Consider the following 24000-nt stretch of genomic DNA (forward strand, 5'->3'; position numbering starts at 1 on the left):
ACGACGACGACCATGATCATGATCAACATTGTTGTTGTATTAGAACATTTTTTTTTCTTTTGACTGGTTTTTAATTTTAGTTGATTTCTGGTTTTTTGCACTTGTTGCTTTTTGAAGGTTCAAAAATGTGTGTGTGTGTTTGTTCAGGTAAACCTCATTCTGTCTGATTGTGTGTGTGTGTGCATGCGGGTATGAGTCATAGTTATATCGATCAGACATGCTTTTGTAAATGTAATTTTTTAAATTGAGACAAAATAATGGAAGTTAACATTTTTTCCGGCATTCTTGCTCAATCATCATTTTCATTTTTAATTCACCTGTTGCTCATATATTTTTTTTCCATGATTGATTGATTAATTGATATTTTGTTTTTGTTTTTGTTTTTTTTCGTAGTAGTCTGAAAACATTTCAAATTCTAAATAAATAAATATAGATCAATGTTGTATGACGGACGATGATGATGATGATGATGACGATAATGTGTGAATGATTGAAATGAAATGAAATGAATGGGCCAACAACAAAATTGAAAATTGAAAAAAAAACCGCGTTAAATTTGATTTTCTATGCAATAATTTTTTTTTTGTTGTTTTCACCATTTTCCCCATCAATTACTATCACCACATTCACACACACACACACACACACACACCGTTAAATAATCATACGTGATGATTATGATTTCAATTTTTTTTTTTTTTTTTGAGGTACCACTACTGTTTGACACATTTCTTTTTATGTTTAATTGTAATGATGATTTTGTCATCGTGATGATGATTACACACACAATTACACAGTTATACTCTATTTATATATATAAAAAAAAACATTTCAATAAATAAACACAATGTATTTGTCCATAGATAAAAATAATAGTTTCTCTATATCGGTTGTACATTCTTCCAAGAAGAACAACAATAACAACAACAACAACAACAAAAATTAATTTCCAATTTTTTTTTATCGGAAATCCTAAAAATATCAATCAAATGTTTATAATAATAGAAAATATTTTTGGGATATGATTCACACACACACACACTGAAACATAAAAATTGTTTCATTTCTAAATTTTTACCGGAAAATTGAAATAATCTTTTGTTTACCTACTCCATTTGTTTTGTTTATAATAAAAAAAAACACACACACACACACAAATAATTTTCAATTCAAAAATTTTTTTTTAAATAAATTAAGTGCAGATAGAAGTGTTTTGTTTATGTGCTTCTAATCAGCACGATATAATTGTCGATTAAGATTTTGTTTTTGTTTTTGTTTTTTTTTTGTAAAGTTGGGAAGTTTTTTTTCTGTTTTCATCGTTTTGTTTTGAGAATTTTTTTTCCCCAGAAAAAGATTCAGATCATATGTATGTGTGTTTGTGCGTGGGTGTGTTGTGTTTTCAATCCATTATTCTTTCCAAAGCATATAATCAATATCGGGGAATGTTCGACAATCAATCTGTGCATTCAATCGTGATGGATAATAGAATGGTTTAGCTTGTACATATTGTTGATAACGTGAATTACGACAAATTATACGTGACATTGTTGCCGCCTGTTTAATATTGGCTAATTGAGCTATGTATTGTTGTTTGGTGACGAAAGAAAAAAATGAATGAATGAAAACTTTGAATGAAAACAAAATTTCAATTCAAAACATACCCGAATGAAATGATCCACTTTGATTACCATGTTCATAGAAATATCGATCACCAAATTTCAAATGATAATATTGAATGCCAACCAAACAGCCAAATGTTGGACCAATATTTGCATCGATAAAATGTCGTTCAGAAACACCAGCAATATAAAGATCAATATCTTCGATTGTGCTGATTTAAAAAAAAAAGAAAAATTAATTAGTTCAAGCTAATATGAGTATTTTTTTTCCTCCATTTACCTATAAATCCGTTGCAATTTAAAAAGTGTTTCACGTGGAATAAATTTCTCCAAATCTTGCCATGATTTTGCCTATTTTTAACAACAAAATAAACAATGTTTAAAATTCAAATCTGAAATTGATAAAATTTGTTACATCATACATCATAATTAAAACAAGCTTTTAGATAATAAACATAGCCCGGTAATCCATGATCTCTACCACGTTGTATGTTGAATGCAACCAAATCAAAACCATGTGGTCGACTTTTTTCTTTCATCATAAATTGTTTTACCACATCACTATAATATGGATCCACTGTATTCGAATGATCACCGATTAATCCACGCATTATTTCTTCAGTCTTTCAGTTAAAGAGAAGATTTTTAGATTACAATAAATTTTTATAAATTATTTTTCAATTTCCGAAAACTTACCATACCACTGTAATGTAGGGTTGGATCGAAAAAACTATCTTTCAATGGGAAAGCCGTTTTGTTTGTAAATGAATTCAATGTATAAAGATTTTTAATCTGTGAATGGCCATAACGACTAGCAGCGGCAATAAATTCATTCCATGTAGATGGATCAGTATAACTTTCATAATAACTATTACCATAATTTGTTTTGGAATATAAACGATAATAATCCATTAATAATGGACCAAGAATGATTGGTAAATATTCATTATAAGTTATATGTTGAATTTCAGCTATTGTTATTCGTCGTGCTTCTTGAAATAATTTTTCATCATTCCATTGTGGGTTGATCTGGCTTAATCGTATGGCATGATTATTGTGATTACGAAGCCATATTGTATGCATTGTCATCAGCAATGGTTGTTGATTGACACGATTATCACCGGCTTTAAAACATTTTAGTCCAGATGTTTGTGGTTGACAAGGCTGTGCCGATGGATCAAACGGTAGAATTGGATTACCTTTAGCATCAGCTATAGCAAGTAATTGTCCTATTGGATTTTAAAATTATTGTAAGCCAGAAAAAATCAGATCAAGAATCAATACCTTTTTGAAATGATCGTAATGAAGTGGAAATTTTCATTGTTGATCCATAAATGGTTGAACCATCGAGAAAAGCAGTAACGGTATTCATTTGTTCACGTGGACCTGTTGATTTACAAAAAACGATTCTTGATTACAATAATCACTTGTTGCATCATCCACATTTTTTCACTGTGCCAAAAAAAAAAGAGGAAACTTACCCATTTTACATAGTGGACAAGATTGTGAACGTATAAAATTCATACATTTGGTTTGAAAATTTGTTGCTATAAAATCATTAACCGTATCCATCATGATAGCTGTACATCTTTGATCAGGACGTTTGCAGCAATCAATATCTTGATTTTGTTGTGGTCGAAAATTTCCAGTATTTGTTATATCATGATTGATAAATTGTCCCCATGCAACAATCAATGTTGAATAATAGGTTTTTAAATCACGATTTGATGTAACATAATTGGAAATTGTTCGTGGATTCGGTAAACTATTGCCAGTTTTGGATAAACGAAATTCATTCAAACCATCACCATAATCTGGTGGCAATAAACGTATATGACAACTGAATGATCGTCCCCAATATGGTGATCGTAAATTATTGCATGATCCATCCATTGTTCGATATTTACTTGTTCGATATGGATAGCATTGATATTTTTCATTCCAATATGGTAAACAAGACAAATCACCTTGTTTGTTCATTGAATAATATTGATTGCTAACCGGAATAGTTGGTAAATAAATGGCCAATTGATATTTACTGAGACATTTGCTAAACAATGCAAAAAAAAAAATTTGAATAAAATAAACAACAACAACAACAACAATGGGAAAAACCAACTTACTATCTAGCAAAATATTCGGAAGCCATTTCCATCATTGTACCTTCAATTTCTTTACGATCAACATCAATATAATTACTTTGATTTGAATATTCTGGATATCTTGTTTTCAATGCATTATTTGCATATACAAATGCTTGATATAAATCAGCTTGTGTTATATGTTTACCATAGCCATATGTTTGTTGACAATAATTATTATTTACACCATAATAATTAGGATTATTATTATAAACACCATTTAAATAGCTTGAATAAATGGAAATAGCATTATATGTACTATTATTATTATAGCCATAATATTGATCATCATTGGTCATTCGATATGTACCAGGCATCACCTGATATGGTGATGTCAATGGATAATGTAATGGTTTCATTGTTAATTTTTTTGTTGTTTTATAATTATTTAATTTTGGATACAATATCGATGATGGTGATGATAATTTGTTACGATCAATTATCTGATCATCTGCATTACCATTGCCGAAATACGCAAGAGAACGTCGTTCAAATTCATCTGAATCCAATATTAGACTTGAATCAATTGAAGATTGTGTTCGAATCGATTCGAATTGGATACAGGCAACGATTATTATTAAGTTCAAAATGAAGACTCTATTAAAAAGAGAAATAAAAAAATAATTTGTAAAAGTGAAAAAAAAATTCAAATTTGAAAAATTTACCTTTTCGTCGCCATTTTTTTCCAGGTTGATAGTGGTCAGTCAGTCAATCAGTCAGTCAGTCAGTCGGTCGTTGTTGTCGTCGTCGTCCGAATTTCTTACAGGAAACAAGAAAAATAATTTTCACCAATAGATCAACTATAACAACTAAAACATACAATCCATATCGACACCGAAAAAAGTTTTTTTTCCTGTAAAATCCTACACACACGCACACACTGGATACTTGTGAAATTGATAAGTCAAAAACAACAGAAAAAAAAATTTACCGAATAAGCAAAAATTAATTATCGAAACGATAAAAAAAATCGATAAAAAAGAAATCAATCAATTCTTCAGAAATCCCATTGCTACAAAGAAAAATTAAATGCTTTATTATTTTCAAAATCATTATCATGATAATAATTTAAAACAAACAAACAAACAAACAAAAAAACAAAACAAAACGAAAAAAAAAATCCAAAAATGAAAAATACAAATCAAGTGGTGGTTCCATCTTTATACAAAACAACAACAATAATAATAACTTAGAGCGGCAACTAATAATAAAAGTCTCTTGGAGAATAAAGTGGTGATTGATGATAATTTTTGGCCATTAGGTCAATCATTTTTTTTTCATTGCGGTGTTTCGTTTTTTGTTTGTCTGTCTGTTGGATCCACCATGTAAATCATCAAATAAAAAAAAAGACATAATCAGCAACAGTGGATAAAATTCAATCACATTTAATCGAATCTAATCGATTTATCATCACCATCATTATTCTTTCCATGGTCTTAGATCAATGTCCGGTATATTTTCGCATGATTGCACTTTTAAATCAGGATTGCTTGTATTTAGAAAAAGGGAAAAAAAATGATGAAAAAAAATTATCGAAAAGTTTCGAAATACAAGAAAAAAAACGTAAATAAACGCTAAATAAGCGAAACAATAACAAGCACATAGAAAAAAAATGAAAAATTTAATTTTGCTTGAAAAGGCAAATATTTATCCACATCATCATCATCATCATCATCATCCTTTCAGCCCATTTTAATATATTGCTTTCATCGATGATAAACGACGATGACGATGAAAAAATGAAAACAAAAAAAAAAATTGAATGCATGTCCACACATACACACACACACACACACACAAGATAACAAACGAACAAACGAAGTAAATCTTCAAGCAATGAAAAAAAAAGTTTGCCCAACCAAACAACCAAATAGCATCATTGATATATGTCTATCTATCTTTTTTTTTACTTACCTTTCACTATTGAGCAAGAAAACTTTTCGATGAATTCGTTCAAAATCATCACCATTTTCACAAATTATCTTTGAAAATAATGTTTGTCTTATTGATTGTAATTGTTCTATTCAAAGGAAAAAAAGGAAAAACAAAAAAAAAGGAAAATCGAATGATTATGAAATTTTCTTGGTAATATAAACAACAATGATCTGTTACCTTTCGAAAATGATCCATCTTGATTTTCATGTTCAAAATAATAACGATCACCATATTTTAGATGATTAAATTGTACGCCAATTATACAGGCAAATGTTGGCCCAACAACACCATCGATTAATGGCAATTCAGAAATACCACCAGAGAATAGATCAATATCTTCAACTTGTTCATAATTCTGTTGAAATCGTTGCCGTTGTTCTTTTGGCATATATTGATCTAGCTGTTCGAATGTTGTGATTTTATCTTCAAAACATAATTGTAGATAATGTACATAGCCAGGTATACCATGATCACGACCACGTTGTATATTCATTGCCGGTAAATCTGATCCACTTAATTCATTTTTTGATTTATACAAATGATTACGTAGATCTGAATGACAGAATGGATCAAAACGTTGTGCACTTTTTCCCACCAGACCACGAACAATTTGATCCAATTCACCATTACGTAATCGTGTTGGTGAGAAAAAATTATCTTTCAAACTAAATGTTGATCGCCTACTATCGGCACCAATCATTGTAAATCTTCCGTTTATCAAACTATGGCCAAAACGAAATGCAGCACTAGAAAATTCACTGATTATTGATGGATTTACATTCGAATCATATGTTGTGACTCCATTTTGAAGTACATTTAATTTATAAAAATTCATTGCATTCTTTCCAAGAACAATTGGTAAAAATTCATTATAGGTAATCATTTGCATTTGTGCACCAATAATACGTCTGTAAATTTTTTAAAAAAAATGAATCAATCATTCAATCAAGTTAATGTTTTTATTTTTATTTTTTTTACCTAGTTTCCTGAAATATTCTTTCATCATTCCAATTTGGATTCAATTCACCTAATATAGATGCAATACGATTATGTTGTCGAAGCTTTGTGAATTTAATTGAATGAAAAAAATAATAATAATTATTCCAATCGATTAATAAATCATTCACATACCCAAACAGTATGTAAAACCAATAATCCAGGATGTTGATTAACACGTGTATTATCACCGGCACGAAAACAAATGGAATTTTTTTGCGGTTCTGAACATTGATCATTGATTATATCATTACTTTGTGGTAGAATCATATTATCACGTCGATCAGTATCGAACATAAGCATTCCTAATTCAATTTGTATGAATGAATGAATGAATGAAAAAAAAGTAAATATAATGATTCATAAAATTCATTACCTCGATTGAATATTCGTAAATTTCTTGTCTCTTCCAATGTATTTCCATAAATATTTGATGCATCAATAAATGAAGTTAATTTATTCAATTGTAATCGTGGTCCAAAACGACAGGTTAAACAAGATGTTGACCGGACAAAATTCAAACATCGTTTATTTTCTCGTCCGAATACAATATCATTGGGAAATACTTCGATTGGAAAACATTCTGGATGTGTTGGCCGTGGACAACAATTAATACCGACACGATTTAAACGATTTACAGGTGATAATGAAATATCATGATCTAAAAATTGTCCATATTGCATTAACATATGTGTAAAATTGCCCTGTGCATCTTCTTGTGGATGAATACTGCCAGATAACATTCGTGCATTAGGTAATGGATTACCCGATGCCGATAAACGTGGTTTGGAAATACCTTTTTTTAGGTAAACAGAAAACAGAAAAAAAAATTGTAATCAATCATTATTTTGGTTTTCCACTAACCATCAGAATAATCTGGATCCAATAAACGAATCACACATTCAAAAGATTTTCCCCAACGTGGATTACGTAAATTATTACAGCTTCCATCGGCAGTACGAAAACGATTTCTATTGCAAAAAATCGGCGGTTTACATGCCTGTCTTTTAGATCGATGATGATGATGATGATGGTCTATGGTTAGATTAGTCGCATGGATATGGCTTAGATCACGAATCTTTTCCAAGCTCAATGAAAAACTATAATTTTGATGAAAAATAAAATCAATATTTAGAGTTCGATTATAATAAATTTGAATTTAAAGTTTTTTTTCTTTTTTTTTTGTTCTTATTGGATACAAACTTTTTGGCAATAATTTTCGATGCTTCTTCATATGGCCGTTGTTCATGATGTAGATCAAGAATTTCATGCTGATGTTTAGCTGGTATTATATGACGAGCTAATGATGTTATCGTTGTCGTATTGATCGTATCAACATGTTTGAGATCCAAATCATGTTCAAGATTACTGATACGATCATGTATGGATAATGCTTCAACAAATGCTTTATTTAAATGTGTATCATTAATCCTGTTGATTAATTTTGAACATTTTTCATCATTTTCAAATGGTGCATTATTCACTTGTGGATGGCGAAATTTTACTATATCACGAAATAATAGGCTAGAAAGAAAAACGAAAAACGAAAATATTCGAAAAATGAAATTCAATTTTTTTCCAGAACAACGGTTCACATACCAATGGCAAAAATTTAGGAATAAGAAAATTAAAATAATTAAACAAAAATTATAATGAAGAACATGATGATGATGATGATGATGATGATGATGGCAAGCCATCATGTTTTGCATATAATGTTGGATTTCGTTCGAATAAATCGAAAATCGATTTGGTTGTCGGTTTGTTTGTCGAATGTTTTTTTTTTGACCGAATGAAATGGACGACAAAAGCAAAAACAAAAACAAACAAACAATAAAGGTGACAAGATCCAAAAATATTTTGTTTGTTGTTTGATGAACGAAAAAAAAAATGGGAAAAACCTTTTATTTTCACGTCGTTCTGTTCCAAAGATGATGATGATGAATAAGTTTAAACAAAACAAAAAAAAATGAAATGAAAAGATGTTTGTGTGTTTCGATGATTTTTCACATTTGTGTGTCATGATCATCATCATCATCATCATCATCATGATTATGGACCACCACACCAGCACCACCACCACCACCACCGCCGCTAACAATTATTATAAACATCAACAACAACAACAACAACAATGACAAAAAAAAATATATATGAAGAGAACAATGATGTGTGCATTTTAATTGTGAAAAAAACTATTTTTCAAGAAGAGAAAAACATTTTCAAACGGAAGGAAGAAATGAAACCTTATATTTTATTATTAAACGGTGATTTTTTTCTTTGCTTTCTTTCTGTCTTGTCCATCACTATTTTGTTATTTATTTATTTATTTTCAATATCGAATGTACGAGAGAAATTTTCTTTCATTTTTCTTTCAAAAAAAAAAAAAAAAAGAAACTTGACGAAAAAAAATATTATTACATTTGTAAATGTAATGTGTAATGGTAAAACGGGAGAATGAAAGAATGATGATGGTATGTAATATGTTAATTTGTCTTCAATGAAAACATTATCATCATCATCATCAACGAACACAACAATTATATTGACATTGAACAAAATTCACATGGACATTCTCACATATATAAATATTATTATATTTTTGTTTCATTGAAGGTTCCATTTTGTTATCCACAAGACACACACATACACACACACAATTATATAATTTCGTATATAATATCTCTTGTATAATATGTGTCCAAAAAAAAAAATAACATTGATGTTGATGGTAAAAATTATTCCCATCATCATCATTGTCATTGTTGAACACGGATATTCATGGACATTATATAATCAAAAAACAGAAAACAAAAAACAAAACAGAAGAAGAATTTATTTAAAACTAAATTTTTTTTAATCAACAACAAAAAAAAAATTCAAATTTCATTTAATACATTCATTCAACTTTCATTTGTTAAACAAATTGTCAATTCGTCCAGTCTTGTTGTTGTTGTTGTTGTTGTTAGTATTTCGTTGATTTTTTTTTAATTATGGCTGTTATAAACATAATTGATTGATGATTAATGCACAAAAAAATCGATTGATCATTAGATTTTCTTTTTTTTTCTAATTGTAGAATCCGAATTACACACTTTCGTTTGTCATTGGAAAAAATCAAATCAAAAAGAGAAATTGTTAAGTAGAACATTTGATATACATGATTCGATATCAAGCCAAAATCAATCAATCAATCAATCATCAAACGTAATATAAAATGTGTGGAAGGTTGAAAAATTTTCTTCTTTATTTTCTTTTTGTTTTATTTTGTTTTTTCTTTAATCTACAAACAATCGATTGATTGCCTATAGGTCGAGGATCGCATCAATAATCGTGTCGTTTCGGATACGAGGCCAATAAATGCTATGAATTGAAGATGGAGAATGGGAAAAGAAAGAGAAAACAAAGATGGAAATGGAAAAAAAAATTCAAAGAACAAAAACAAGGCAAACACATAATAATATCATCATGATGATGATGATCAAAATGATCAATCAATCAATCAATCAATGTTATATAATATATATTGGATAAAAAGGTAAATATATGCCAATGTCAACACAACACATATACACATTTACAAACAAACAAAAAACATGTAAATTTAACAAAACACAAGACAAACAAGCCAAAAAAATGAATTATCCATGCTTTTTTTTTTGTTAAAAACATAGAAAAACACATAGACAGTGAAAAACTTACCTGAATCAGCTAATCCATATCCAAAATTTTTATAAACTTTTAACAATTGCATAAACATCCATATACGAACAATAATCAATATTAATGCAGAAACCAATGAACCATATGATAATAATAGTATTGAATTTATACAATGATCAAAACGGAAACAGGTTTCCAATGTAACAAGCTATATTTTTTGTGTAAAAATAAATCAAAAAAAATTTTAAAGATAACAACGATATACAAAAAAATAGTCAAAAGTTTTTTTTCGAAAAAATTTTCGTTGTGCCCATCTCACACGTTCGAATATTTTATTTTATTTTTTTTTAACAAAGAATTTAGTGAGACCTTGATTCGAAATAAAAGCTAATTTGTAATTAAAATTATCGTCAATCTAATCATCATTATCAATGTCTTGATTTTTTTTTCTTTGAAAATATTTTGTTTTTGTTTGTTTATTTAAAAATGATGATGATGATGATGATGATGATGATGATCATTTTTTATTTGATTGATTGAAGGTCTGAACTTTATTGATTTGACAGATGATGATGGTGATTACATCACACATTATTATACATCATCATCATTTTGTTATATTAGGTATTGTTGTTTGTTTGTAACATTTTTTGTTTTGTTTTGTTTAAATCCTCAATTTTTTCTCCTAACTATCTCTCATTGATCAATTCAATTCCATTAGATGATAATTATTAACAAAATTATCTACAAACGTAGTTATTTTTTTTTCGTAGATAATTTGATGAAATGCAAAAGGAAAAAAAAAGATTTCATTGCTGCTGTTTAGCCAAGGTTAATAGCCATTATGTAAAATATAAAAAATTTTTTTTGTTGATGTTTATTTGTAAGGTTTTGAAGGTTTCTAAGGATGAATGATAAATGAAATTTTCACTATGTTCATTGTCATCAACTCTTCACTTATAATAATCATCATCATAATAAAAATCAAAAATCAAATTAAATCTAAACCTTATTAATGAGTGTTTTTTTCGAATTTTTTTTTTAGATATCAGCGGGTTTTAAAAGAAAAGCAACCATATTTACCTGTAATGGAATCCATAATAATGATAACGTTGAAATAGTTATAAACACGAGTAGAAACGATTGAATCTCTTTAATTACCTGAATTATCAAAAAAGAAAAAAAATGATTTTTAGAGGAAAAAAAGGCAAAATAACAAAAAACAAACATACAGCATATCGGCCAATAATCCAATGAATGATTGAGATTAAAATGAAAATTGACATGGCTATAAATTGCCAACTAGGTTCATCACGTGGTACACCAATATTGAACAATGCAAATGAAACCTGTAAATGATGAGAATAAAAAAATAAATGAATTCCTTTTTCTAAGAAAAAAAACTCAACTAACCGCACAAAGAAAATCAAATTTCAATAGAACAAGAAAAAAACATTGCAATTTATACATTGAAAGCAATGTTGGTGATACACCAATGATTGAATATTCTTCTGAATAGATGGCAACCGTTTTTGATGAAATCAATAATATTGATGTTAATGATAATGCTATACATAGACGTGCCTGAGTAAAACAAAACGAGAAAAAATTTTATTAATTTCAAGAAATTTTTGCAACAAATAAATCATACCAATTTGATTGTAGAATTATATTGAACAGTGAAAGCAAATTCGATTGCAATATAAAAACAACATAATGACATTGCCAACAGGAATAGGCAAATTTCATTCTGTTTGAATCCAAAAATTCCACATGCCAAAAATGAAATCGATATTACTTGAGTGGGAAAAGAAGAAAAAAAATTTCAAAAATTAATCAATTAATGAATCATTTAAACATTGAAAAAATACCACATATGATTAGAATGGTTGCATTCACCACGAATGATGATGACATTAATTCTTTGAGATCGATCAATTCTTTTAAATTGAGTAATGTGAGAACAAATATTGTTATCAATTGTGCCGATGCTATTAGAAAATAAAGCCATTGCCAGGTATTGTAGCCAAATATCTTTTTCATCTAAACGAAAAAAAAAATGAAAACAAAATTGATTAGCAAGAAGAGAAAACGAAAAATTTGATGATCAATATATATTCATTTAAAGAACACCATCACCAATAATCATACCATATCACCTGTACGATTTATAATGATCGAATCAGGTACAATAATTATCATCGGAAATGAACGAAAATAAAGAATTTTTTAAAAATAACAAAAAAAAAACGGCAAATAAAGGCAAGGGCTAATAATAATAAAAAAAAAAACAGAAATGATGCACAACAAAAATGGCCGGCTAAATTTTTGTTTGAATCATTTCACAAACACACACAACCATATTTTGTTGTTGAATGTATAGTAGAAACGAAAATTGTTCCGAAATGGTAAAATATGCAAAGGATAAAATACGAATATTGATCGAATCGTTTTTTCATTTCATTTCATTTCATTTTCTTATTATCGTTATTTTTGGCTTAATCTGGTGGTTCATTTAAATTGATTTTTTTTATGTTTTGCTTTTCTACACTTGAAAATAGCCAAAAATCTCACTCTCACTACTTTTCTGAATGTATTTTTTTTTCTCGGCTCAAGTTTATCATTATCATGATCATTAGCAAGGAAAAAAAATTTGATGGCGGTGATTAGACACCCGCAATTTTGAATCATAAACACACACACCACTCACACATATAAAAACATATCGTTATGTTGACGTTTGATTATGAACAGATCTTAGATCTGAAATCTGAATCTGAATCATGATTGATGAATAAATCGAACTTCAAAGCAATGCAAATCAATGTGATGATTAATTTCATTATTAAATTAGTGAGATAGTGATCACGATGAACAAAAAAAATAACATATGGCTATAGAGAAACGACGCGAAATGAAAATATTTTTCTGGTGATGAAACCGAACCATTTTATTGCCTTTAAAAAGAGAGAAACATTTTTTCGGTTCATTATCAAGGACAAAGACAAAGTTTTTTTTGGGGGGTTCGAATTTAAAATATTAATTAAAAGAATTACATAATAATTGGACAAACATTTTTCGATTGAAAACGGTGATGATGACTATTGTATAGTAATGAAAGTGAATAATAATTTCGTAATCGATTATGGCCATCAAAATTTTCATCATCGAAATCTACATCATCATCATCATCAGCATTATAATCATGATCATTTTTCGAATAATTACAAGGCATGATTATCACACGTGCTTAAATTGTTTTTACTTGTTTTGTTTTGGCCAAAAGAAAAATGGCAAAAGAAAGAAAAAAAAAGAAAATAAGAAAAACACACCACCATCAAAAAATGGATAAACGTTCGATTCAATATTTGTTATCTTATCCATAATAGAGCACACAGATATACAGAAAAAAATCGTCATATAAAGTACAATTTGACAGTAATCTTTAATGGAATTGTTGTGAAAAGAGTAGTGATCCAAAAATAAAATACAAGAAACGTTTAGATTTTATGATAGGTATGTTTATTGATAGAAAAATGATATTTGTGGTTAAAATCTTGAGTTATTGTTTGAATTGGAAAATTTGATGAATAGTATAAACAAATAAATTAATCAATCATCGATGATTATATTGGCTTTTTTGATCATAACATTCTGTATTGGACAATCATTTTTATCGGTTGGAATACGACCCAATTTTTGTACGACATCAAGATTGGAAAAAACACGACCAAAAATAGTATGTTTACCATCCAAATGTTGTGCTGGTGCTAATGTTATGAAAAACTGGCTACCATTTGTATTTGGTCCAGCATTTGCCATGCTTAATATGCCAGCACCAGTATGTTTTAATGATGGATCAATTTCATCTTCAAATGTTGATCCATAAATACTTTGTCCACCACGACCAGTGGCTGTTGGATCACCACCTTGAATGATGAAATCTGGAATGATACGATGAAATTTTGTACCATCATAATATCCACGGCGACTTAATTCGGCAAAATTTTGACATGTTTTAGGTGCTTCATTCCAATACAGTTCAACATCAAAAGTGCCTAAACTATTGATGATTCAAAATCAAATCGATATTCAGTTTGTTTAATAAATATTTACCTTGTTTCGATGCGTACTTTCGATGGTTTTGATTCAGTATCATACATTTTTAATGTCAATTTTGAAATCCAAAAAAAAAAAAAAAAATTCAATTTCAAATGCCAGTAACCAAAAAAAAAATCAAAAATATCAATGTTTGACCATATTAACCTAATCGATTCGATCATGTCAAAATCGGAATAAATTTTTTTTTTCATGTGCTTATCAAAGTACAATTTTGATTTGTAATTTGTAAATAGAAAAAACAATTTTTATCATTTAAACTGATTATATAATATCTTTTTTATTTAATCTTTTGACATTTGAATTCGTAAATCTGGATCGGTCAAGAATTCGTTCTAGGTTGCCAAGCCAAATTGAATATGATTTTATCGAAACAATAAGAAAAGATATTGAGTCATTTTTTGCTCAATCTTTTCCAAAAAGGTATTTAAAACCTCGATTATGATTATTAGTTTTCGAATTTTTTTTTCTCATTTTCATTGATTTTTTTTTCAAAGCCAAAAATTCATTCTTGTCTTGCCACCATTACCTTCGAAACTTCGTTTTCTCATTCATGAATCTGTGCCTCAATTCTATGGTGATAAATTATCGACATTGTCGATTGGCCAGAATAAAAAAAGAAGGCCAATACTTTATTTGAAATCATTTATAGATAGACAAAATGATTCGATTAATAATTTGATTATTACTCAAATCACTGATTTACAACAGAAGAAAATTCAGGAAAAAAAGAAACATAAACGTCCAGATAAACCTTTATATCAGCCACCAAAAAGTAGAAATTCTATGAAAAATTTTCCAAATCTAGAAGATTTTCTTACACATCATTATCATCATCAACATCATAATCGTGGAATGCAACAGGAAAAAGATTACTCACAGCCCGATGACAACAATGATGATTTGTCATGGGATAATTTATATGATGATAATGGTGATTTAATTAATGATTTGAATAATCAATTCGAAACGATCAATATTAAACCAGAAAATGTACATAAATCTGAATTGGATTATTCGAAATTTTCGGAAAAAACATCCACATCAACAGATATTTCACAGAAATTCGATGATAGTTCTCATATATTGGAAATCTATGATATATCACCTGATCTCAAGACAAAGGATCTGACAAATTGTTTGTCTTTCAAGTAAATAAAAGTCAATGACGAATTATTTAATAATAATAATAATCTGAATTTTTTTTCATTTTAGCAATTTTAAAAATTTCGAAATTGATTGGGTCGATGATACACATGCTTTGATTACATTTCAATCGAATATTCAAGCATGTGAAGCAATGAACAAAATGTTTCCAATCATGAAAGTACGTCCACTTGGCCAGGCAACCAATGAATCTAAACAAAAGGCAAAAAAATTGAAAGGTAAATTCTCTTGATTACATATACAAATCTTTATTTCACTAATTCAAAATCACAACAGAAAGCGGCGTTACACGGAAATTACGACCCGAAACATCGGCAATGACTGCACGACGTTTAGTCATTGGTGCATTAGGATTGAACAAGGCAAATATAATCGATCCAAAACAGCGGCAAGCTGAACGTGAAAAATTACGATTAGCTAAAGGTAATAATCTTGTCGTTATAATCTTAATAATAATATATAATTTTTTTACCATCACAGAAAGAAAAGAAAAAACAAAAGAAGCGAAAAATATCTGGAATGATGATAATATTTCATGAAAATTGTTTTTTATGTTTTCATTGTAATCGTTATTATTATTATTATATTCAATATAACGAATTTTTATTTTTTAAATTAAAAAAAATCATTCAATCAATCAATGAGATCATTTTATTATCATTATTTTTCACCCAATAGCCAATAGGTCAACATTTTTCCTTTTCCTTTGATAAATATTTCACCACGTGGTTCCAATATGAATGTGCCGAATAATTCCAGCACTGATTTTGTTGATGAACTGACATGAATTTTTAATGCTAAAAATGAATAATATTTATATTTAATTAGTGAACATTGTATGATAAACACCACTTACGTTCACCATTGCTTTCCATACGTGATGCTGTATTGACGGCATCACCAAATAGACAAAATCTTGGTCTTATATTTCCTGGATGGTGGATATAATAAAAAAAAATTAGAATCTTTGAATCATAGAAAAAAAAATTAGAACACGAACCAACACAACCAGCACAACAAGGACCGGTATTGATTCCAATACGTAGCTTAAGTTTCTCTTCAGGACGATGTTTAATAACAAAACTGGGCATCATTTCCAATATTTTCAATGCCATACGACAAATTTGCCGTGCATGTTCGATGCCATTTTTTTCTGGTAAACCAGATACAACCATATAAGAATCGCCAATAGTTTCCACCTTTAAAAAAATTGAATAAAGAATTCTGATGAAAAAATTGAATGAACTGATTTACTCACCTTATAAACATCATAATCGGATATAATGGAATCGAAAAATGTATAGAGATCATTTAGAAAATCTACCACCTGCATAGGTGTACTATTCGAGCTAAGATGTGTGAATCCAACAATATCACTGAAAAATAATGTAACAGAATCGAAAAAATTTGGTTCAAACATTTTGCCCCGTTTTAATTGATCAGCAACGGGCCTTTTGATAAAAGAAAAAAAAATAGAAATTAAGTTGAAAATTAATGAAAAAAAATTTATACAAACTTTGGTAATATTTGATATAAAAGTTCTTCAGTTTTCTTTTTCTCTTCAGCCAATTGATTGGTACGTTGACGTACAATCATTTCTAAATCGGTTGCATATTGTTCCATACGAATCAATAGATTTTCGGTTAATGTTGAATTAATCGATACATTATTATTGATGCTCAATGTTTTCATTAGATTTTTCATTTCACTTTTGATCATATGAAAATCCGGTCTATCATCCGGATTTGTTGACCAACAATTTACCATGAGTGAATATAGTTCCGGCACACAGGCATCCACCGGCACTATTGGACGTAAGTTTTCAAATTTTGATCGTTTAATAATTTCTGTACAAATTAAAAAAAAAAATAATTGTGATTTGAAATTTAAAGTAAAGAACATTTACAACAAAATATACCAGATAGATGCATTCGTTTATGATGTGGATAGAATGGTTCTTGTCGTAAGATAATTTCTTGAAGAATAATACCAAAACTATATAAATCACCTTTTTGGCTACCGGAATTTGTTTGCAAACAATAAGCATCGAAATGATTTTTTTTACATTTACATGGTATAAAAAATTCCGGTGCATAATACAATAGATTTTCATTACGTTCTTCTTTCAAACAATTTAATTGACATTTACGTGATAATTTTAGATGAATATTTGGCATACTTTCCGTAAGATTATCCACCGATTGACATGAATAAATTAAACCGGCATCATTTTTTAATTTTCTAAGTCCAAAATCGGATATTTTCACACAGAAACGTGAATCAATTAGACAATTATTTGAATGTAATCGTCCATGATAGATATGTTCACTATTATGTAGATGAGTCATTCCAGAAATGATATCATTTATAATTGAACAACGAAAAATCCAATCTAAATTCAATGATGAATTGGCCAATAATCCTCTAAGTGAACCTTTTGAACAATATTCCGTTACAATGGCCAAACAATTTTCGGTGCAAATACCAAAAAATCTTGTCAAATTATCATGTGATATTTCACGCATCTGAAATGAATTTATGAAATTTGAGTGAGTGTAAGAGAAAAAAAAAACAAATCTAAAACTATTAATTACAATTTTCACTTCAATCAGTATTTCTTTGGATAAATCAAATTTAGTTGTACGTAATTTTTTGATGACAACTTGATTTCCCTATGTGTATAATATAATAAAAATAATTACAATCGTATGATAAGTTTAAAACTGAATTTTTTTTGTTTTGTTTCTACCTTATAGATTCCGGTGACAACAGAATCCATGGCCGTTTTAATTGAATCGGATTCAATATCCTAAAAAATTGAGATATATAAATGATTATTATGGATATAAAATTTCATACCCACACACACACACAAACAAACCTCATGATCAAAATCATAATTTGATCTTTCTAAATTGATCTGTTCAATTTCATCCCAACGGATTTTCCATGACATATTGGCAAGGGCAAATTTATATTTGATTTTTCTTCATTTAGAAATCAAAGATAGAATATAAAGAAAATGATAAATTATCAAAATACATATCAATTGGTTTACCTCAAAATAAATACAACAAGTAAGATTAATATAAATAGGACGGTTACGATTGTAACGATTGTGATGCCAAGAAATGTGATTCCTTTTTTTTAAGTGAAAAAAAAATGATCAATTACATTCAAATGGTAAATACAGCACAGACATACTTTTACATATGGCTCCATCGAATCCACATTTAGGAAAATCTTTTGGTACTTTACCATTTGGCCAATGTATTTTTTTGATCGATTCATATGTTTGCGTTGCACCATAATATCTTAACGCAACCTTTTTAAAAATAAAAACCATGTTTGAGAGAATGATTGTTCATTTTTTTTGTTTGAATTTTACCTCAAAAAGACCTGTTTCCGGATCAGTTTGATCAAGCAATGCATAATCTGCAATACGATCACCTTCAAGATCTATTGTTACATTGCCGGATATTCCGGAAAATGTTACATTTTTCATTGATTTTAATATTTTTTTACGTAAATCGACAATTGTTGATGATTTTTGATTGATTGAATATGGTTGATTTTCACGCAATGATTTACATAATAATATAACTGAATCATGAAATGATGCAGTGAAATAGTTGACCATTTGTTCATTATATTCAAAATTATATTCTTTCAATGCTAAATATTTAACTTGATCACTGAAACTTTTGTAATGTTCACCAGGTGGTTGATTTAGACTTAATATCAACAATGATTGATATGCAAATTTAAGTTTTTCTTTGATTTCTTTGGATTCTGATAAAATATGGTGGTAAGATTCAGAGGAAAAAAAACTCACTTGGTTCATACTTACCATTACCACCAGCCCAAGATGTATTGCCGATGGCTTCTTTTTCAATCAATTCAGTATAGATGAATGCATAATCACCATTTGTCATGTTCATTGAATATGCAATCAACATCATGTTTCGTACCTCTTTTTCGCCACCAATTATAACGATAACTATTTTAAAACAAAAAATTTCACTTTAAAATTTTAAAATTTAAAAAAAATAAAGATTCAAATCATCATACTTCGTGCACAAGAACGCATTCGTTCCATCACTAATCGTAGATTCGTTATAATCGTTTTATTATGATCACGATTATAAGATTCTTTACAAGTGCAAACAAAATTTTTATATTCACTACGATTACGTTGTAATAACGAAAATAATTCTTCGGCTAATGTTGAATAATAAATATCCTGATAACGGTAGATCAAACCAAAATGATACCAATTATGATGTGCCATAAATGCTAAAATGGCACGTGCTTTATCACGTAAATCATATGATGTTCGTATCAATGTACTATATGCTGAACGATCATCATTAATAACATCACCTAATCCGGTTAATATTGGTATTCCTAAATGGGCGGCTAAACGACCAACAACTTGTACATCATCACTACATGCTGGACCGATCAATGCAATGATTTTATTATTCGATATAACATCATACGCTTTTCCCAATGCAGCCGTTTCATTACATTGATTTGGATAGATTTCTTTAGTGAGATTTAAATAAATTTTATATTTTGATTGACATTTCTAAGTGTTGAAACAAAATGAATAAAGAGAAAAAAAAATTGAATAAATGACCAATTTTATTTAATGGACAAAAAAAAATTGTGATTTATTTGATAATAACAAAACCAAAAAAACAAACAAACAAACAAACAAATGTGAATAATAATAACTAACGAACAAACTTTCATAGCAATGTCGATTGCAGGTCCAATATGGACAAGATCAAAACGATTTGTACGACTTTTATCGACCATCAATACAAGAACATTATAGGTGGAAATATCATTTTGTGTTGTTGTTGTAATAACAATTTTTGTCGATATTACCATCATCATCATGATGATGATGGCCACTATTGTGATGATAATTTTATCACCAAAATGATATAAATATTTGTTGATAGACATTAATAATGATGATGATGATGTAATCAAAATTTGAAATTTATTCATTATATTCAAAACCATTTATGGTAGTACACAAAATATACAACACCATCACCACATAGAAAGTGATCAATATTTGAAAATGAATCCATTGGTGAATGGTGTGATGAAATGGACGAACAACAACAAAAAAAAAATATCCGTAGAATCAGCATCAATTTCATCAATATAAAAGTTATATATTCTGATCAAAAAAAAAAAAAAAACGGCGGGATATCATCTCTCTGCATATACCAATTGGTATGTGATGCAATATATTCAAAAACGCAAACATACACACACACACAGAATATTATTATTATTAGATAATCTAATCAGTTAGATAGATATATTACACCTATATCTTTTCCATTGAAATGAATGAATGAATGAAGAGAAAGAATTTCTCCTTGAACAACAATTACCGCATGTACAACAACAAAATGCCACACACATACATACATTTAAGGATATAAATCCGATGGAGAATGGACATGGTATATATATTTTTTTCTGCTGTTGTTGTTGGTCGCTGGTCTTGTATCCTTTCCTGGGCTTTATATTGGTGATGGTGTGGTTTACAGCAACAAATAACAATTTTGTTCATTTTTTTTCTGTTGAAAAAAAAAATTTTTTTTCCATTCTCATCGATCTTTTATGTGTGTGTGTGTGTTTGGCTTGTGCTTGTGTGTATATATATATGGGGAATAATTAAATTCTCTTTCCTGGTTCAATATTGATGACAGCGTATGATGATGATAAAAAGTAAACAAACATTTAATCTTCATTATAATATATATATATAATAATATTCACATACGTTGTTGGTTCGATTTTGGCTAGTCCAAGTAATAGGATAGATAGATCAATCGATCGATCGATTGATCTCTGTGTTTCGTAAATTGATGATCATCATGATAATGATGATGAGCCATAAATGTTTGATATTATTCTCAATATCCTGGATTGAATTTTTTTTTCTCTCTCTTCTCTTTTTCTCATTTTCATCTGGCTAAAATTTTTCTTTTTTTCTTCTTTAGTTATCTAAATATTGTATAGAATGTATGTATGTGTGTTTGTGTGTATGTATAATAAATATTGTCGAAAATTCATCCCCGGTTATTCGCCATTGCCATCATCATTGTCAATATCCGTCCAAATTCTATCGCCTGTCAAATAATGTGAAATAAAGAGAAAACAAATTATCGTAGTCGTTGTCGTAAACAAAAAAAAATTTGTATTCAAAATATCAAACAAATACCATCATCATTGGATAATATGATCAAACAACTAATTTTTTTTCCAATTTGTCATCATCATCGATATTGGATGTTTTGAACCACCAAAATTTCATATTATTATCATATGTATAGATTTTTTTATAATCAAAAATAATATCTTCTTCATCATTGAAATCGAGTAAACATCGTTCACCGGATGTTGTAGCCAATAATGGTAATGAAGGATGTAAACTTGCAAATAAAAAAAAAATACAAACAATCCATTATTATTAAGTTATATCTATATATTGGGTATGGTCATTCATGCAAATGATGACAATCACAATGATCATTAAAAAACAAAACAAACACACACACTTACCTAATACCATTAACACGATTATTGTGTGAATGAAATTCATTAAATGGTTTCAATACTTTATTATCGCTATCGAGTGTTGATTGTTGATATAGATTATAAAATCTAACTTGTTGATCATCACCAGTGGCCAATATGTTATGTTGAAAATTTACATCAAAATAGATACGTTGATTAGTTGGACAATCACGGCGAATAATATGTAATATTTCTCCATAATTACGTAGATCCCAACAAAGTATTTCTTGATCCTTTTCACATTTTAAATACAGAAAAAAAATCATGTTGACATATGGCATCTAAAAGAATTTCCAGTTTTTTTCAGGTTACCTTTCTTGCTCCACTATAAAGTCTCATATTATCGGGTGATAATTGTAAATTTGTTACGCCACCATGATGTCCTTTCAATGTGGCAATATGTTCCATAGTATCGATATCATATAATCCAATCAATCGATTAAATGATCCGGTTGCAAATAATTGATCATTGCATGACAAACACGAAATAATTCCTTTAGGAATGTCATCTTGTAATTGTTATTGTATATAGATGGAAATTCAATGTTTCCAATTTAGGCAAAAAAAAAATTTGATTAATAATAAATTCTTCTATATCGATATTATATTTCATCATCATCAAACAAAATAAATATCGAATAATACATACAGATATAATTTCCATGTTTACCCGGTCTAGATAAATCAAATATGCATATAAATTTTTCATATCCAGCTAAGATTTTTTTACCATCAGCCATAAAACATACAGAACGGGCCGATACTAATTCACAAACATTATCTTCGGCTATATATGATGCAAACAATCGACCAGTATATGCATCCCATAAATGTATTGGCACATCACGACTACAGCAAAGTAAACTAAATAGCAAAAAAATAAAAATAAAAAAAAATAAAAATAATTCAATTTGTTCGTTTTATACATACAAAATTGATGTTGTTGTTGATAATGATAATAAACATACAAAAAAATAAATATATTTATAAGAAACACTTACAAACATGTAGCATAATCCAATGAATTCATGTATGGATACCAACAATAATCATAAATTATCTGTGATTCTTTCAATTCTAGTACAGAAAGCTTTGAAAATTAAATGAAAAAAAAATAAATAAATCAATTAGTTTCTGATTGAACAATAATAAGATTGAATTGTTTTGTGATTGCAATCATCAAGAGATCAGAACGAAAAAAAAAATTCCTTTCATAATTGAATCTTTTATTGTTGTTTTGATTATTATTGGATTCGAAAAGCCTATGAATTCTAATAATCGGAATTTCGAATCAAGATTCAATTAATAATCAAATTCGCCTTTAGAACATCATGTTTGAATTTTTATACAATATAAAAATGAATCATTATGAATTTTCATAACTAACTAACCAATTCTTCTGGTTCGTCGATTATATTATCTAAATTATCGATAAATTTTTGTGGTAAATTAAAAATACGAATACGATGATCATCACTATTCGTACAGATACATGATCCATCTGGTGCCCATTTACATCCACGTAAACAATTGCCAAATGAACGGCCAGATTTTGTGAAATTCTTTTCAGCTTTATTCACCAATATTGGTGTTGTATCAAAAGATGACATTTTTTCTTAAAAAAAAAATTATTATTATGTCAAACGAATTTTTTGAAAAAAACCACATTAGAATCACGTGATAGAAACGCTATGGTATACTATTTTAACTATACCGTTCATATTCGGTAAAAATTGATGAGATTTGAT

The 24000-nt window shown here is 28.5% G+C and overlaps 7 protein-coding genes across 10 annotated transcripts; 1 reads left to right on the forward strand and 6 right to left on the reverse strand.

The window, feature by feature from the left end:
• Positions 1 to 1161: 1161 nt before the first annotated feature.
• Positions 1162 to 4652, reverse strand: LOC124492195 (salivary peroxidase/catechol oxidase-like). Its single transcript, XM_047055021.2, has 9 exons — positions 4426 to 4652; positions 3743 to 4357; positions 3101 to 3669; positions 2904 to 3005; positions 2316 to 2848; positions 2042 to 2242; positions 1900 to 1970; positions 1662 to 1831; positions 1162 to 1577 (listed from the first exon to the last, which is right to left on the reverse strand). Exons 1-9 carry the CDS (start codon positions 4437 to 4439, stop codon positions 1408 to 1410), a joined length of 2445 nt encoding a protein of 814 aa, XP_046910977.2. The 5' UTR covers positions 4440 to 4652; the 3' UTR covers positions 1162 to 1407.
• A 121-nt stretch (positions 4653 to 4773) lies between these two features.
• Positions 4774 to 8827, reverse strand: LOC124492196 (salivary peroxidase/catechol oxidase-like). 2 transcript variants are annotated; one of them, XM_047055022.2, is made up of 10 exons: positions 8291 to 8827; positions 7895 to 8215; positions 7556 to 7791; positions 7068 to 7487; positions 6827 to 6996; positions 6674 to 6756; positions 5873 to 6603; positions 5675 to 5780; positions 5175 to 5249; positions 4774 to 5069 (listed from the first exon to the last, which is right to left on the reverse strand). In XM_047055022.2, exons 1-9 carry the CDS (start codon positions 8401 to 8403, stop codon positions 5180 to 5182), a joined length of 2250 nt encoding a protein of 749 aa, XP_046910978.2. In that variant the 5' UTR covers positions 8404 to 8827; the 3' UTR covers positions 4774 to 5069; positions 5175 to 5179. The 2 variants fall into 2 exon arrangements, with proteins under 2 accessions (XP_046910978.2, XP_046910979.2); XM_047055023.2 differs by having other exon boundaries at positions 4774 to 5249.
• A 684-nt stretch (positions 8828 to 9511) lies between these two features.
• On the reverse strand, positions 9512 to 13730 carry LOC124492204 (uncharacterized). 3 transcript variants are annotated; one of them, XM_047055033.2, is made up of 8 exons: positions 13428 to 13730; positions 12226 to 12397; positions 12006 to 12151; positions 11768 to 11938; positions 11587 to 11703; positions 11438 to 11515; positions 10394 to 10562; positions 9512 to 10054 (listed from the first exon to the last, which is right to left on the reverse strand). In XM_047055033.2, the coding sequence occupies exons 1-8, from the start codon at positions 13587 to 13589 to the stop codon at positions 9975 to 9977; spliced, it is 1095 nt and encodes a 364-aa protein (XP_046910989.2). In that variant the 5' UTR covers positions 13590 to 13730; the 3' UTR covers positions 9512 to 9974. The 3 variants fall into 3 exon arrangements, with proteins under 3 accessions (XP_046910989.2, XP_046910991.1, XP_046910990.1); XM_047055035.2 differs by having other exon boundaries at positions 13411 to 13548; XM_047055034.2 differs by lacking the exon at positions 13428 to 13730 and adding an exon at positions 12506 to 13387.
• Positions 13731 to 13853: 123 nt separating this feature from the next.
• On the reverse strand, positions 13854 to 14567 carry Cypl (peptidyl-prolyl cis-trans isomerase-like 1 Cypl). Its single transcript, XM_047055048.2, has 2 exons — positions 14471 to 14567; positions 13854 to 14417 (listed from the first exon to the last, which is right to left on the reverse strand). The coding sequence occupies exons 1-2, from the start codon at positions 14515 to 14517 to the stop codon at positions 13967 to 13969; spliced, it is 498 nt and encodes a 165-aa protein (XP_046911004.1). The 5' UTR covers positions 14518 to 14567; the 3' UTR covers positions 13854 to 13966.
• A 58-nt stretch (positions 14568 to 14625) lies between these two features.
• Positions 14626 to 16272, forward strand: LOC124492208 (coiled-coil domain-containing protein R3HCC1L). The gene is made up of 6 exons (XM_047055043.2): positions 14626 to 14701; positions 14801 to 14896; positions 14971 to 15624; positions 15689 to 15858; positions 15917 to 16063; positions 16121 to 16272. The coding sequence occupies exons 3-6, from the start codon at positions 15260 to 15262 to the stop codon at positions 16177 to 16179; spliced, it is 741 nt and encodes a 246-aa protein (XP_046910999.2). The 5' UTR covers positions 14626 to 14701; positions 14801 to 14896; positions 14971 to 15259; the 3' UTR covers positions 16180 to 16272.
• A 16-nt stretch (positions 16273 to 16288) lies between these two features.
• LOC124492192 (atrial natriuretic peptide receptor 1) lies at positions 16289 to 21516 on the reverse strand. Its single transcript, XM_047055016.2, has 15 exons — positions 20393 to 21516; positions 19712 to 20231; positions 19491 to 19640; positions 19029 to 19432; positions 18845 to 18965; positions 18699 to 18780; positions 18522 to 18627; positions 18390 to 18449; positions 18235 to 18312; positions 17559 to 18165; positions 17157 to 17487; positions 16899 to 17091; positions 16641 to 16839; positions 16497 to 16571; positions 16289 to 16437 (listed from the first exon to the last, which is right to left on the reverse strand). The coding sequence occupies exons 1-15, from the start codon at positions 20675 to 20677 to the stop codon at positions 16301 to 16303; spliced, it is 3348 nt and encodes a 1115-aa protein (XP_046910972.2). The 5' UTR covers positions 20678 to 21516; the 3' UTR covers positions 16289 to 16300.
• Positions 21517 to 21653: 137 nt separating this feature from the next.
• Positions 21654 to 23936, reverse strand: WDR79 (Telomerase Cajal body protein 1 homolog). The gene is made up of 7 exons (XM_047055052.2): positions 23644 to 23936; positions 23254 to 23342; positions 22902 to 23116; positions 22565 to 22761; positions 22238 to 22485; positions 21897 to 22107; positions 21654 to 21804 (listed from the first exon to the last, which is right to left on the reverse strand). Exons 1-6 carry the CDS (start codon positions 23860 to 23862, stop codon positions 21918 to 21920), a joined length of 1158 nt encoding a protein of 385 aa, XP_046911008.2. The 5' UTR covers positions 23863 to 23936; the 3' UTR covers positions 21654 to 21804; positions 21897 to 21917.
• Positions 23937 to 24000: the final 64 nt, after the last annotated feature.

Source organism: Dermatophagoides farinae, chromosome 1 (genome assembly GCF_024713945.1).
Source record: "Dermatophagoides farinae isolate YC_2012a chromosome 1, ASM2471394v1, whole genome shotgun sequence".
Lineage (NCBI taxonomy): Eukaryota > Metazoa > Arthropoda > Arachnida > Sarcoptiformes > Pyroglyphidae > Dermatophagoides > Dermatophagoides farinae.